General features: G+C 45.7%; 1 protein-coding gene across 1 annotated transcript; it reads left to right on the forward strand.

Annotated features, from left to right (window-relative positions):
• The first annotated feature begins 4,564 nt into the window (after nucleotides 1-4,564).
• LOC133359617 (NXPE family member 3-like) lies at nucleotides 4,565-15,125 on the forward strand. The gene is given in 8 exon segments (XM_061578087.1): nucleotides 4,565-4,660; nucleotides 6,658-6,771; nucleotides 6,774-7,367; nucleotides 8,774-8,781; nucleotides 10,109-10,156; nucleotides 11,323-11,333; nucleotides 13,102-13,314; nucleotides 14,593-15,125. Coding segments are annotated over 8 exon segments (1,602 nt in total). The 5' UTR covers nucleotides 4,565-4,579.
• The last annotated feature ends 1,093 nt before the right edge of the window (nucleotides 15,126-16,218 follow it).

Below are 16,218 nucleotides of genomic sequence, written 5' to 3' on the forward strand. Positions count from 1 at the left end.
ACTACACTATACACTACACTATACACTACACTATACACTACACTATACACGAGTACTGTACCAGTGATGAATTGGCACGTTCTGTTTACGAGACACAACCCCTTACTTGTTGGCTGTGTCGGGTGGTGGTGGGGTTTTCAACGACGACACAACATTTGTATACCTACGCGATCAAGCCCCCCGCCCTCCAAAATACCTCCATATTAAAACAGCACCTGCGAGTGAAACATTGAGAGCGTTAGAAGGCTCGAAGGGTGGAACCTTGACCACCCCCCCCCCCCAATCTCAGGCGAGATTGGGGGAAAGGCTCTAGCCGGTCTGCTCTGCGTTTGTTGTAGTACAGAGTTAGACTGATGGCCTTAATCTAAGTTGTCTTGTGGTTGTTGTTGTTGTTTGTTGTAGTACAGAGTTAGACTGATGGCCTTAATCTAAGTTGTCTTGTGGTTGTTGTTGGTTGTTTGACTTGCATCCCACTGGGATTTTTGCACACAGCGTTGGTGTGTAACGGTGTTTTTTTCTGCAATATTTTGCTGTCTTTTCTTTGATTTTCTGTTTGCAATCAGTCACATATTCACTTTAAGATGTTTTTTTGTTCATGTTTTTGTTTTTTGTTTGTTGCACCCGATTCAAGAGCCGAATGGCTCACAGGGCTCTATACCTAATAATTGAACTTGAACTTGAACCCCAACCACCGCCAACCCCATTCTCCTCCCCTTTACAATCCTCGTGCGTTGGATGGATATGATCACACTGTGAAACACAATTTTTATTCCTCGGTAGTAAGTGTTATTTCCTTATTGCTTATGCCTCAAAAGTACATCAAATGGCTCTTATTCCCCACAAACGTTGCTTTTGTGACCAGGACAGTGATATTTTGAAATTGACCTATTTCACTTTGTAACACGATTTTGTCCCTGGGTAGTAAGTCTTATTTCCTAATTGCTTATGCCTCAAAAGATGGCTATTATTTCCCACAAACTTTGCTTTTGTGACAAGGACTTTACGCGAAGGAACGACACAAATGCGCCCGTTTTCTCATTGAAAATAGGTACTTTTCAAAATGTCACTGTCCTGGTCACAAGAGCAAAGTTTAGTGACGAATAATTGCCATTCTCTCTACTTTTGAGGCATAAGCAATTAAGAAAGAACACTTACTACCCAGGGACAAAAATCGTGTTACATTGTGTTATTAATGGAGTGGATTATTACATTTGCCTTTGTGTCCTGGTCACAAAAGCAAAGTTTGAGGGGAATAATATCCATTGTCTGTACTTTTGAGGCATAAGCAATTAGAAAATAACACTTACTACCCAGGAAAAAAAAAATTGTTACACAGTGTAATGCGTCCCGGGTCATCACACTCAGACGGGGATCACCTGTTAACAGACGGTTCTGCTGTGATTGCTGTGATTAGTGCAAGCGGCAGGAGATACGAGAACAAATCCGCGTGCGTAATGTTCGCCGACTTGCCGTGTGAATAACCCAACCCCGTCAAAGGATGCCCATTGCAAATGTTAACGGATTTGTTAATCCCAACCCACCCACGCACCAACCCACGAATGCACTCTAACGTGAAGGGCTCACACGTGACGTGATCACATGTAGCCATCTGTTTGATGAGTAGGGAGGGGGATGTCTGCACACATCAAGGCTGTCCGCCTGATGGTGGCGGTTTGTAATTACTGGCAAAACGTCAGATTGTAAATGTTGTGGATTTTGCTCTCCAACACACCGGTGTGCTGTACTAGTATACTACACTATACACTACACTATACACTACACTATACACAACTATACACTACTACACTATACACTACTACACTATACACTACACCACTATACACTACACCACTATACACTACTTCACTATACATTACACTTCTATACACTACACCACTATACACTACTACACTATACACTACACCACGAAACACTACACTATACACTGCACTTCTATACACTACACTATAGTGCTGTACTAGTGACGAATTGACACGTTCTCTTTACGTGGCACAACCCTAACTAGTTGGCTGTGTCGGATGATGGCGTGTTTAACGACACATTTATATATTTATGTGATCTAAAAAAAAACCTGTATCATGGCTGATATTGGTCGCGAAAGCCTACGTGTTAGCTATTGTATATAGTAGTGTATAGTGTAGTAGTGTATAGTAATGTACGGTGTAGTGTATAGTGTTGTGTATAGTAGTGTATAGTGTAAAGTGTTGTGTATAGTGTAGTGTATAGTGGTGTAGTGTATAGTAGTGAAAAGTGTAGTCTATAGTTGTATAGTGTAGTGTATAGTGTAGTGTATAGTGTAGTGTATGGTGTTGTGTATAGTAGTGTATTGTGTAAAGTGTATAGTGTAGTATACTAGTACAGCAATAAACCGGCTTGTTGTGAGTAAACCAACTGCAACATTTACAATTGGAGTAGCTGTGACGTTTCGCCGATAATCACAAAAACGACAACCAGCATCATCAGGCGGACCGCCATAGTTGTGGAGACATCCTCCTTCCTCCTGTTTCGGTCTTAAACTAGTTAACGAATTTGGCACAACGTTTTGCCTGCAAGTCACAAACTCATTACTAATTGGTCCTGTCTGGCGGTGGTGGTGGTGGTGGCGGGGGGGTTTAACGACACAACATTTACATTTTCGCGATCTTTACCGACAAAACCTTCTCATATATGTGCAACGGCCGATGCACCAACGGGCGGTCACGAAGCGAACCGAGGCCTCTGATTGGTTCCCCTAATCTGGTGAGGGCCACGTGGGGTAGATGACATAGTAAGGGGGGTGGGAGGGGTTTGAAGAGAGAGGCCTGGAAGGGGATTGGCTGAAGACTGAGAATTTAAGGGATTGGGGGAAAGATGACAACGCAATGGGCGGGAAATGAAGGTTGACTGGCAGGAGAGGGGTTTGAGAAACGTTAGAGCAGAAAGTGGTGGGGGGGGGGGGGGGGGCTTTGGAAAGTAAGTTGGGGAACCTTCGGAAAAGTTGGAGGCTCGAGGGATATGAAAAGGGGAAGCACGGGGTGGATGGGGATGCTTGGAGAAGAGACACCAGCCGTGCTTGAAGGCAGTGTTCGTGTCGACACTAAAGGCTCTCAATAATATGAACCTTATGGCAGGACCCCGGGTGGTCCTGAATAAACGGAAGCCAAAATCGCAATGAATGAATTAATCTTTTGGTTCTTTCGTTAAAGTCACGTAGAAAATTAAATGAAATAATAGAATACGACCTTTCGGTTGCAACACAAGCAACCATCATCAGGTAATAATGAATGATAAAACACAGACTGGGAAACAGCATAGGCAGACAGACATGCAGAGAGAGACACACACAAAGACACAGAGCGAGACACACACCAAGACAAACAGAGTAATTCCTGCAGTCACAAAAGCTTCGAATCTAGTTTAATGAATTTATTTTTGGCGACTCCGTCCCACACCGCGTGACACAAACGACACGACCCCATCAGAATTCGATCCTCTCGTTCTTCACCAAGTGCCCGTCGTTGCCAAAATTGCCAGTAGTCATAGACGAAACTTTGAAACGTTCTGCCTCAGCAGCTTTCCCCCTCTTTTTTCTTCCTGAAGACGACCGCTTGTGTTGCGATCGAAACGTCGTGAGTTTTTTTTGTCATTTTCTTTGAACCTATCTATGTGAATCTTAATTTTAGAACTTTCGTGACTGCAGGAATTATTATTTGGTTCTTTCGGTTAAGTCATGTCTAAAGATTTTTTTAGTGTGTCCTCCTGATTTTCAGGCTTGCTTGCCGTGTCATCGCACTTGCAGCATCACGTTTGTTGTCCACTCATTGATATGCTATTTTTTCTCTAACCCCTCCCTCTCTCTGCCTCTGCCCCTCCTCTGTCTATTTAAGGCCACCCCACAGAGACGATCACCCCTCTCTGTACCTGTGTTGCCCGCTCTGTGTATCTTGGTGATACCTGTCTGCTTATATGTCTGTCTATAGTTTTCTGGTTAGATTTTATGTCGCTATTTCATTATACCTGATGATGATTGCTTGTGTTGCAATCGAAACGTCGTAATATGCTATTATTTAATTTATTATGTTATCTTTAGACGTGACTTAACCGAAAGAACCAACTAATAACTATCTACGTGACTTTACCGAAAGACCCAAAGAATATGAATTCCTGCAGTCACGAAAGCTTTAAGTCGAGATTTAAAACATTGAAACTTTGATTAGCGCATCGTGTAGAGCTCGTCGAGAGGAGGAAATAGATCGTTGTATCGCTCGCCTTCAACGGAAACAAAATGATGTCGCAACGCAGTTCATGCGAGAGCCCCGGGGGGGTTATGGGGACCCCGGGTCCCAACATAAGATTCACTATTGAAGAAACTGGTGTCGATCTTCATTGCATGCGGGTAATATTTGTCGCGAAAGACTCCTTCTCTTCCTGCTGCTGCTGCATGTTAAACTCATCAAACAAAGTTGTTGTTCGGTGTTGCCTTTTTTTGTAGGGTTCGCCTAAAGTGTGTAACGCATTTTTGTTTGTTTGAATTTCAAATTTGCAGGGAAGATTGAACGGGTCATCAAAAGAGAGTGTCATGGGCTCGAAAATAAAGACGGCCGTCTTTGTGTTTATTTCATTTCTGGTCATGATTTTCCTTTCCTCGGGATACTTAAAGGTACGCTTTCGGACGCATAGCGTACATACCTATGTTTGACTTCTTTCGCACCACAGAAACGTAGCCAACCGTGGCTAATCGGAGGTGCGGGGAAGGACAACAAACTACACACAAAGAACACTTCTGTTGAAATTAGTTTTCAATTTACAGTACTTTAGTGATGTAGTGTATAGCAGTGATGTATAGCAGTGTAGTGTATAGTAGTGTAGTGTATAGTAGTGTAGTGTATAGGAGTGTAGTGTATAATAGTGCTGTATAGTGTAGTATATAGTAGTGTAGTGTATAGTGTAGTGTTTAGTGTAGTGTATAGTAGTGCTGTATAGTAGTGTAGTGTATAGTGTAGTCTATCGTAGTGGAGTGTATAGTGTAGTGTATAGTAGTTGTGTATAGTAGTGTGTAGTGCAGTGTAATATAGTGTAGTGTATAGTAGTGCTGTATAGTAGTGTAGTGTATAGTGTAGTCTATTGTAGTGTAGTGTATAGTGTAGTGTATAGTGTAGTGTATAGTTTAGTGTATCGTAGTTGTGTATAGTAGTGTGTAGTGCAGTGTAATATAGTGTAGTGTGTAGCATACTGTGTGTAGTGTAGATTGGAGTGTGGAGTAGTGTCGTACATAGTGTGTGTACGTATGTTGAACTTCTTTCGCACCGTACATAGCCAACCATGGTAATCAGAGGTGTTGGGGAAGCAAAAAAACTAAACAAATAAGTTTGTCCATCTAGCTGTTTCCAAGGCTGCCTCCTGAGAAGAGAGCACGTCCACCTGGTTGAGGAGTGCCTTAAATTGTCCCTTCCACCTCCCCACTACCTTCTCAGTTGAGGTCGATGTTACGCCACCACCCTTACTGAGAACTGCCTGGGCCACGTCCCATCGATCCCTTCAAGGCGTTGAATGGTTTTGCCAGGACATCTTTGAGGCCCTCTTCGTGGCCTCTCCAATCTCCTCCCATGCCCCGGGGCTTTCTCTTCAGCGACAGCAACCACTGTCGTCCTCTTGGCAGGCCGGTGTCTCTCAATCGGAAAGCCTCCTCCTTCAACTTGGGAGCTTCCCTCACCACCGGAGGCCACCAGCAGGTCCTAGGGTTGCCGCCATGACAGGCACCAAATGCCTTCAGGCTACAGCTTTTTGCAGCTGCATCCATAATCGAGGTTCTGAACATTTTCCACTCCGACTCAATGTCCATGACCTCCCCTGGAGTGCAGGAGAACTTTTCCCGGAGGTGGAAGTTCAAATATTTCTGCACCGGGTCTTCTACCAGACGTTCTCAAAAAACCCGGCACTATTCGGTTGCGGCTTCCACGTCTATCTGGTCGGTGCCCCAAAAGCGTCAGATCCAACTTACCACCAGGTGGTGATCAGTCGACAGCTCTGCCCCTCTCCTCATCCGAGTGTCCATAACATACGGACTTAGGTCCGATGATACAACTATAAAGTCAATCAGTGACCTTCGGCTCAAGGTGCTCTGGTACCAAGTACACTCATGAGCATCCTTGTGTTCGAATGCGGTGTTTGTTATTGACATTCCGTGACAAGCGCAGAATTCCAATAACATCTCAGATCAGGGGAACCATTCCTTCCAATCACGCCTCTCTAGGTATCTCCCACGTGAGCATTGACGTCGCCCAGTAAGACTGTGGAGTCGGTAGGCGGCAGCTTTGTCGAGCACTGCACCATACCCGTCTCCAAGAAGGCCGTAAAACTCTGAACTGCCGTTTGGTGCATAAACACAAACAACCGGGGCAGAGTTTTTCTTTCTGAGACGCAAAAGTCTCATTGAGGCGACCCTCTCATCCACTGGGACAGACTCACAACGACAAGCGGTTCTATAGAAGTGATTTCGTCCAATCTAGCGCAATTATACGCGTCATTAATCATTGGTGAGCTAACACACCGGCTGCAGACGCCGTGCACAAATCCACTTGCTACTATTTACTAACGAAGCAAAACAATCGCTCGTTTCTGACAATGTGCCCGTTTTCTTTTTTTCTCCTCGTCAAGACGAACAACCAGCAGAAGCACGTGGCGCCAAAGCTGCACTATCAGCAAAGCGATCGCCTCCGCCCGGCGACAGAAACCACGGCGGGCCCCGCGAACCCACGGCCGCCGCCTGCCGACCGGCGCCACCGCAGGACGTCACCCTCGCCTCGTCGGCCTCCAAAAGCATCGCCACGGTCATCAACGGCAACTCGGGGACGTCGTTCGCTGTGGGCGACGTCCTCCTCGTCGAGGTCCAGATGCGCGACTTCGCCGGGCGTCCCAAGCGCCACGGCGGTGACTTCCTCCTCACCAGGCTCTCGAACACGCGGCTCGGCGCTGCCGTCTCGGGCGCGGTCACCGACCGCGGCGACGGCACGTACCTCGTGACCTTCCGCGTCTCGTGGCCCGGCGAGAGCCGTCCCGAGGTGGCGCTCGTGCACTCGAGCGAGCAGGTCGCTGTGCTGGAGAGAGTGCGCGAGGCCGTGCCTGACAAGGTCAGCTTCTGGGGCACGTTCGTGTCCGGTGGGCAGAAGGAGCGGTCTGCCTGCCACGTGTTCCTGAACGCGACGGCGGGAGGCGGCGAGCTGTGCGACTTCGGGGACGCGGAGCGCAGCGAGTCGTGGTCGTGCGCGAGGCCGAGGGAGCTGCCCTGCTACTCGCTGCAGGGCTACTCGTCGTACAACAAGTACGCGCGCCTGTTCACGGCCGTGGAGCGCCAGCTCTTCTCCGAGGTGAGAAATCGGATGGGTTGGAAAGATCGGATTTTTACCCCCCTCCTCCACCCCTTCTACCAGTCTCAGCGTCGGCTTGCGATGGTTTTCGTCGTGGGCCCACCAAATGGGATTCAAGATCGATTTGCTTTTTAACACGTAAGCTTTAGCGAGCAATATAATCGATAATTGAGGTTGTTTATTTATTTTGTTAGATCACGTAAATATATAAATGTGTCGTTAAAACCTGCCACCACCCGACACAACCAACTGTTTGTTGGGTTCTGATTGTGTACAGTTGGGGGGTCGTGAACCCTCGACCACTTGACGCAGCCAATTGACCCTTTCCCGGTTCCAATGACGTGCATGAATGTACATGTTTACGTAAGTGTACACGTACATACACGTACGTAAGTGTTCTGCAGATGTAGGTACCACTGGTTTTTCATGTCCTGCAAATGTAGATGCTGCTGGTAACTTCATATTCCACAGAAGTAGATACCACTGGTTCTTCATGTTCTGCACATGTAGATACCACTGGTTCTTCATGTTCGACAGATGTAGATGCCACTGATCTTCATGTCCTGCAGATGTAAATGCCACTGGTTCTGCATGGTGTACAGATGTAGATGCCACTGGTTCTTCACGTTCTGCAGATGTAGATGCCACTGGTTCTTCATGGTGTACAGATGTAGATGCCACTGGTTCTTCATGTCCTGCAGATGTAGATGCCACTGGTTCTTCATGGTGTACAGATGTAGATGCCACTGGTTCTTCACGTTCTGCAGATGTAGATGCCACTGATCTTCATGTCCTGCAGATGTAAATTCCACTGGTTGCTCATGGTGTACAGATGTAGATGCCACTGGTTCTTCATGTTCCGCAGATGTAGATGCCACTGGTTCTTCACGTTCTGCAGATGTAGATGCCACTGGTTCTTCATGTTCTGTAGATGTAGATGCCACTGGTTCTTCACGTTCTGCAGATGTAGATGCCACTGATCTTCACGTTCTACAGATGTAGATGGCACTGGTTCTTCACGTTCTACAGATGTAGATGGCACTGATCTTCATGTTCTGTAGATGTAGATGCCACCACCGCCATATATTTGCACAGCAGTTGAACTACGACTCTCGGTCCGAACAAGCTGCAACTGGACATTACGGGACAGCTTTGTCCGTATGTATGAAAGTTCGTAAGTCGAACGTTCGTAAGTAGAGGAGTTAGCCTGTATAATGGTCACCGTTGGATCGATTTCCAGTACGGGGAAAGCTTTCTCTTATGACACCCTCCCCCCATCTTTCCATTGCGACTCCGGTACACGTTTGAATGGCGAGGCATCTCGAGTGGAAAGTCAGTGGCCTTGTTGATGGTGTTCATTTTCTGTTTCTTTCTTCTCTTCATGTCACTTGTGCGGCAAAAGGAAGAAGAAGGGGTAAGGAGAAAAACACTTTATTTATTTATTTAAGAAGAACGAATTTATCCGTGACAATTTCAGTAACGTAAGAGAAAATGTCACGTGCAAGCTCTGCGCTGTACACTCGGCACTCTTGGCCCTGTCACATTGGATAGCGCTAGGCCAACTGTTTTATGCCACTTCATAGCAGTAAGAATGTTTAGTACTTCATGTGTATTTCACTAAAATCACATATTTCTAGACCCATTTTGTTAAGAACAAAATCTCACTTCTGGCCCGTGTTCAGGAAATCCTTGTTTGGTGTTGAGTTTGCAACTCGTTGTTTTGTTCAGGATGTTGTCCTTCCCCCGCACCTCCGATCAGCCACGGTTGGCTAAGTACGGTGGTGCAAAATAAGCTCTACGTGCGTGCAATCGATCAATCAGGTTGCATAAAATGGTGCATCGGTGCACCATTACAGCAGAATGGGAACGATACAGGGGGCATAGAGCAGCCACAGGAATGAAGACAGAAACCCGTCACAATCTCGGTGGCTAATACCGACCGAGCAAAGTCATTTGCGACTGCGCGCAACGAATAGCGTAAGAGAGGTGAGTAGCAAATACAAATAAATACAGTGATACCTCGGTTCACGAACTTAATTCGTGAACTGACTGGTCGCGAACCGAATTGGTCGTGAACCGAGGCACATTTCCCCACAGGGTTCAATGTCAATCCGGTTAATCCGTTCTGACATTTTTTTTTGGTTTTTGAAGCACAAAAATATGAAACAAATTACAATACACATTGGTACTGTACAGTATAGTAATGTATAAAGAGAGAACACTAACCTTGCTTGAGATGACTTCAGTAAGCACTCAAACGGGTGAACTGTACAATACAGTAAGTACAGTATTGTACAGTACAGTAGTACAGTACAGTACTGTATGTGCTAAAAAGCACACCAAAAAGCAAAAAGTCACTGAAAGTGTCTTCACAGTACTCACAGTACTTCTTTCTGTGTCTCTTCTTCTCTCCACGATCTTCCTACAGGAAGTCACGACCATGTGACAGCCTGGAAATAGCATTAAAATGGCCGCGGCTCCTGTTCGTGTACAGAAGCGGAGTTCGTGAACCGGAGCATATTTTTATGAACTTTTCTGTTCGTGAACCGAGTTGTTCGTGAACAGAAGCGTTCGTGAACCGAGGTATCACTGTAACTATTAATGAAAAGCAAAAAGAGACAGCTTTATTTTATATTATACATTTTATGGGAAGGAGAGTCATGTCTTCTGACTTTTGAGTCACCCTGTTCATGTTTTGAGGCGCCCTCTTCCACTAACACAATCTTCGTTGTCATTCACAGTGGGAAGCTTCACGAACCCATACCAATAAGATACATGTTGCATGCTAAGCCAAGCAACTGGTAAGTTATAATTATACATCAACTAATTTAATAACGATCATAAATCAAAACCAAGTTTGTTTAAACTATGCAGCACATACTCATCTCTCTCTCTAGCCAACTGCGATCGTTTCACATTCGGGGTGGAGTGGAGGAAGGTGATGTACGAATTGGACTTTTTAAACTCATTTGGTTGGCCAAACACACTGGAAAGACACCCCAGTGGATAGGAAGATGTTGACTACCTCGCCTGGTGTGCGGGAGGTTCGAGGATTCGATCCAGGACCCTGACAATGCCCGCTGTATCTATTGGAGGTTTCGTGTCTCTCCTCCGTTGTTTCCCTCCCCCTTTAGAATCAACATATAGTGCATTTAGAGTAATTGGCTGCTACTATAAATTTCCACGCGATAAGCCACTTCGTTTGTTGGCTCATTTCTCAATCCGCTTGCCCTGGTGAGGGTCATGGTGGTAGAATGTTAACTTTATTATACACTACGACTCTATATACTACTATACACCCACTACATTATAGAATACACTATACACTACTACACTATATACTACTATACACTACTATACATTACGATACACTACTCCACTATACAATACTACACTATACGCTACTACATTATAGATGACACTATACGCTACTACACTATATACTACTATACACTACTATACATTACTATACACTACTACACTATATACTACTATACACTGCTATAGATTACGATACACTACTATACTATACAATAATACACTATACGATACACTACACTATACACTACTGCATTATAGATGACACGAAACACTACTACACTATATACTACTATACACTACTAAACATTACGATACACTACTCCACTATACAATACTACACTATACACTACTACATTATAGATGACACTATACGCTACTACACTATATACTACTATACACTACTATACATTACTATACACTACTACACTATATACTACTATACACTGCTATAGATTACGAGACACTGTTTAACACATAGGCTTTGGCGACCAATATCATCCATAAGAGGTTTTTTTGGTTCAGATCGCCATGTAAATATATCAATGTGTGTATAGTGGAGTGTATAGTAGTGTAGTGTTTAGTAGTGTAGTGTAGTAGTGTATAGTAGTGTAGTGTATAGTGGAGTGTATAGTAGTGTAGCGAATAGTCGTGTAGTGTAAAGTGTAGAGTATAGTGGCGTGTATAGTAGTGTAGTGTATAGTAGTGTAGTATATAGTGTAGTAGTGTATAGTAGTGTAGTGGATAGTGGAGTGTATAGTAGTGTAGTGTATAGTAGTGTAGTATAGTCGTGTAGTGTATAGTGGTGTAGTGTATAGTGGTGTAGTGTATAGTGGAGTGTATAGTGGTGTTGTGTATAGTGGAGTGTATAGTGGTGTAATGTATAGTGTAGTGTATAGTAGTGTAGTGTATTGTAGCCTAGTTTATAGTGGTGTAGTGTATAGTGGTGTAGTGCAGGGGCAGTTTCTTCATTAGGGCGATTGGGCGACGCACCACCAATGTCATTCAACCACAGAGTCACGCTAGCCGTCACTGTGCCTCTGGATATAGTCCAATCAGCGTCATGCTACGTTCTGTGGAGTACCGCCTCTTTTTGGGCGATTTCCCTCCAGCTGAGAATCGCCCTGAGTGGTCCCATAGACTTACATTCAAAGATGTTTTTTTTCGAACGGGGGCGCTGCAATGCATTCTCTATGGCTTCCGGGAGGGCTCGCCCTAACGTGCTTACGTCATCATACGTGCTTACGTCATCATACGTAAGCATGTTTCATCCAACAATATAATTTCTTGCCACCTAGTGGAATCTTTAATAAAAGAAACTTGAGTGGTTTGTTTTAATAGTGAGTATAGAAACAAACAAGATGTATTGGAAGAGTCACTTTATTTTTCATTAATATTAAAGAAGTGAAGTTGCCTTTACATGCTTAAGCTGTTAATTTATCCATTGCATGGGTGGACCTTATCCTTATCAATCATCCAGACATTTGCCCCCCCTGAGAGATTTTGCAGGAGCCGCCACTGGTGTAGTGTATAGTGTAGTATACTAGTACAGCACACCGGTGTGTTTGAGAGCCAAGCCACAACATTTACAATCTGAGTACGACGTTTCAGGATCGTCGGTTATCCGGTGGCTTTGGGGAGATGGGGGCGTCGGTTTTTAAAAAACGTCAGATAATCACTACCAAATCGGTATTTAAATGGCTTATTTTTTGCACATTCTTGCATGACATTGCGTATTTGTTACGTGCTGCGTGTACGTTTTTTTGAGTGCTTTAAATTACTTTACTCTATGAAATTGGCATGAACACACAAATAGACGAATTATAATGTTCATCCGACTGTTAAAAAGTTACCGTATTGACTGCACCGTACTTACCACTCAAAAATCTCGAAGACTCCCGTTCCGCGGGGCGATGTTATGTAGCACCGCTCACGCTTTTTAAATCCTTTATATTAAGTTCACTTGCTTGCTTGCTTACGACCGTGCAAATCTTTCGGTTGGTTTTTATCCCACTTCCCGTGATCCATTCGAGCTGACATTTTCCACACATACTCGTTGTGCGTGACAATTAATGTTCGTGAAATTTTTTTTCCAAAATTTTACACTTTTTAGGACAAAAATATTATATTCAATCACCAATTGCTTAATGCTGCCATGCAATCATCTAACCCATAGGTGGCAGCCATCTCAAGCCAGAGGACGAGAGGACTCTAGCCGCCACGCATATAAAGGATTTATAGTGAAAAACTTTGTTTTTACGGGTTATTTTTTTTTGTTTCAACACCCACCTTGGACATAATGACGTTGGAAGCAGGCGGACAATTTTGCGCAGTGCCGGGTGAGATGTAGTGTGCGACATGGATCTCCAATCTCCCTCTTCCCCCCCTCCCCCCCTTCCCCTCCACGTGTGTCCAGTCGGAGTCGCGACAACGAGGTGCGTGCCCGGGTTAGGATTGCCAAGCCCCAGCGGCTTTTACTTCAAGGGCGCTTGGCAGTCGACGGTGTGCGGCATGAGGCGCTTCGACACGCCGGCGAACGTCACCGACTGCTTGAGGCACAAGGAGGTGTACCTGTTTGGAGATTCCACCATCAGGCAGTATTGGGAGTACCTCAACAAGTTCGTCAAAGGTAAGGGGGCGGCTAGATGGTGCTCGTCGTCGTTCGTTCGTAACAAAGGCGGTGGGTTGTTTGTGTTTGTTTGTTTTGTCGGGGTTAGATCGCGTGAATCTGAATGTGTCGTTTAACCCGCCACCACCCGACACAGCCCAATCAGCAAGAGGTTTGTCACTTAAACAAAACGTGGGCCAGTTCGTTACCACCATGGGAACCTCATTTGCCAGTAAAAATATGATAATTGTTTTTTTTTGGTCCACACCCGAGACAGCTTTCCTTAGGCTCTAAGGAAAGCTGTCTCGGGTGTGGACCAATGAACTTCAAGGACAATGCACATTATCAGAGTTATGTCTTTTGTTTGTATTATGACTGCAGGTATTGTGGTCTATGCAAACATGACTCCTTGTAAAAAGGTGTCAGTTTTGTTGCCAGATAGAAGGGTAAAAATCCAATTATCAGTTCGTTACCAGTTCAGCAATAAAAAGGTTGTGTGTTGGAGATTAAACCCACGACACATTTAAAGTTTGTATTTTACGCGATCTAACCCAAAAAAACCTCTATCATGGATAAAGCCTACTGCGCGTTAAACTCACAGGACCGGCTCAGATAAATCGTCACTCGTGTTGGGGGCTGTGAGCGGGGAATCGAACTCGGGTCGCCAGGTCCGTAGTGCAGCACTAACCACTATACGATCGCAATGTATCGTTCATAGGCTAATATGTTTAAGCTCTTCTCTTGTTTAACTTTACAACATAATACAGATTCTTTTGTTGGGGTTAGATCGCGTACATATATATAAATGTTTCGTTAAAGACGCAACCGCCCGACACAGCCAATTAGTAAGGGATGTCACGTAAACAGAGCATCCCACAGGTTAATCCCCATTGACGAATGGTGACTTGTATAGACATGCATTTAAACAATGCATTATTTGCTGATTCACTTCCATACGGCACTGAAAGCCTGCAGCTGTCCGAACGGTTACAATCATGAATTGTTACCTCTCTCGCTTTCGATACAACGTTCCAATTTCGCACCACCGCTTCACTATTGCACACTCGGGCACGTGCGTACGAATGTGTTATTTGCTGATTCGCTTCCACGCGGCACTGAAAGCCTGTAGCTGTCCGAACGGTTACAATTATTACTTGTTACCTCTCTCGCTTTCGATACAACGTTCCGATTTCGCACCGCCGCTTCACTATTGCACACTCGGGCACGTGCGTACGAATGTGCACAACCAAACGCGTGACGCAGAGGTGCATTCGCGCGCTCGTCTGTTCTCTCGCGCAGCTTTGAAACGCTTCGACCTCCACAAGCCCGGGACACATCAACCGAAGTTGGCGATCGACAACGAGAACAACATCATCCTGGAGTGGTTCTGCCACGCCTACCCGCTCATCACGGGGTCGTACACATACAAGGAAGACGTCCGGCACATCGCCCGACGCATCGACGAAATATCCGGCGGGAGCCACGTGGCGGTGGGCATCTGCCTGGGGGCTCACTTCACCGTCTTCCCGCTGGTGGTTTTCCGCACGCGAATGCGAAACATTGGCGAGGCCGTGAGGAAGCTGTTGCTGAGAAGCCCCGAGACGAGGGTCATCGTCAAGTTGGCCAACACGCGAGACGTCCGCAACCCTGAGATATTCAACAACTGGAGCACGTTCAGGATGAACGAGATCACCCTGGACGTGTTCAAGGGCATGAACGTGGCCTTCGTGGACGCGTGGGACATGACCGCGTCGATTAACTCCGCTAAAATTCACCCCGTCGAGGCGATAGTGAAGAACCAAGTCGACCTGTTTCTGTCGTACATTTGTTAGATTTTGAGTTCGGTCGAAGAATCGCCGGGGGAAATCGTTTTTTTTCGTGGGGGTTTTAAAGTTGGGTTTTTTGGAAATGGGGGAGAGAAAAATGGGTTAATCTTGTAGTCGTGAAAAATCATTATGGCATTTTAAATTGCTGATTTTTTTTACACGGGATAGATCAGGGACGGGTGAGTACTAGGGGCCAGAGGGGAGCGGCTATAGGGAATAGCTCAGAGAGGAGGCGGGTACGCAGATTTTGAAAGGGCGGTTGCTAAGAGTAACAATTTGCAGGAAGCGGTGCATTGAAGTTCCCGTCTGTGCGAATCCGCGTGGCTGTTCCACTATTTACCCATTAAAAAAACATGAATACCACCACCGCGCGACTATGTCCAGTTTGACACGAAAAAAATCATGCACGGAGCGTACACGTTGACGAGTGACAAGAAGAGCGGGAATTCCCCGCAGTTGTCACCGGACTGCCCCAGGGTGTCTCCTTCCGGGCACGGTGCAAACTCATCGTGCCCTCATCCCTTTCTGGCTGTGCCCTCAGATGTTGCGAAATCCTTAACGATCCACGTGGCACAAAACCCCTCCTCCTCCTCCCCCCCTACGTCGGCAGAAAAGACCCCTTGGGGGAGGATCTGAAACGGGGCATGGAACGAGACATCGACGCGCCCTGCTCGTAGACCTTTTACATCATCGTCATCATAGCCAGGAAGACTGTAACTGGTTAACTGGAAGGATCATGAGGCCAACCCCTTCATAGAAGCAGTGGCACAGCGCAATGGGCAAGCATGGAGCATTTTAGACGTAATATTTCGAGAAAAGGAGTTTGGGGGAGCTCGAGACCAGGTGGGCCACTTTGTACAGAGTTTTAAATGGGCCGGTCGAAATAGCGGGGCCTTGGAAAAATCGGGTTGGATAGCCGCCTGGGTGTTTGAGCGGAAGCGAAACTCGGAATGTTTGTTGGGTACGTTGAACTTCTTTCGCACCGTGCATAGTGAACCGTGGCAGTGTTGAGTCTATGGGCAGTGTTGAATCTATATGGGTAGTGTTAGTCTATGGGCAGTGTTGAATCTATATGAGTAGTGTTAGTCTATGGGCAGTA

Source organism: Lethenteron reissneri, chromosome 65 (genome assembly GCF_015708825.2).
Source record: "Lethenteron reissneri isolate LAM-NWPU_2019-01 chromosome 65, ASM1570882v1, whole genome shotgun sequence".
In the NCBI taxonomy this organism is placed as follows: domain Eukaryota; kingdom Metazoa; phylum Chordata; class Hyperoartia; order Petromyzontiformes; family Petromyzontidae; genus Lethenteron; species Lethenteron reissneri.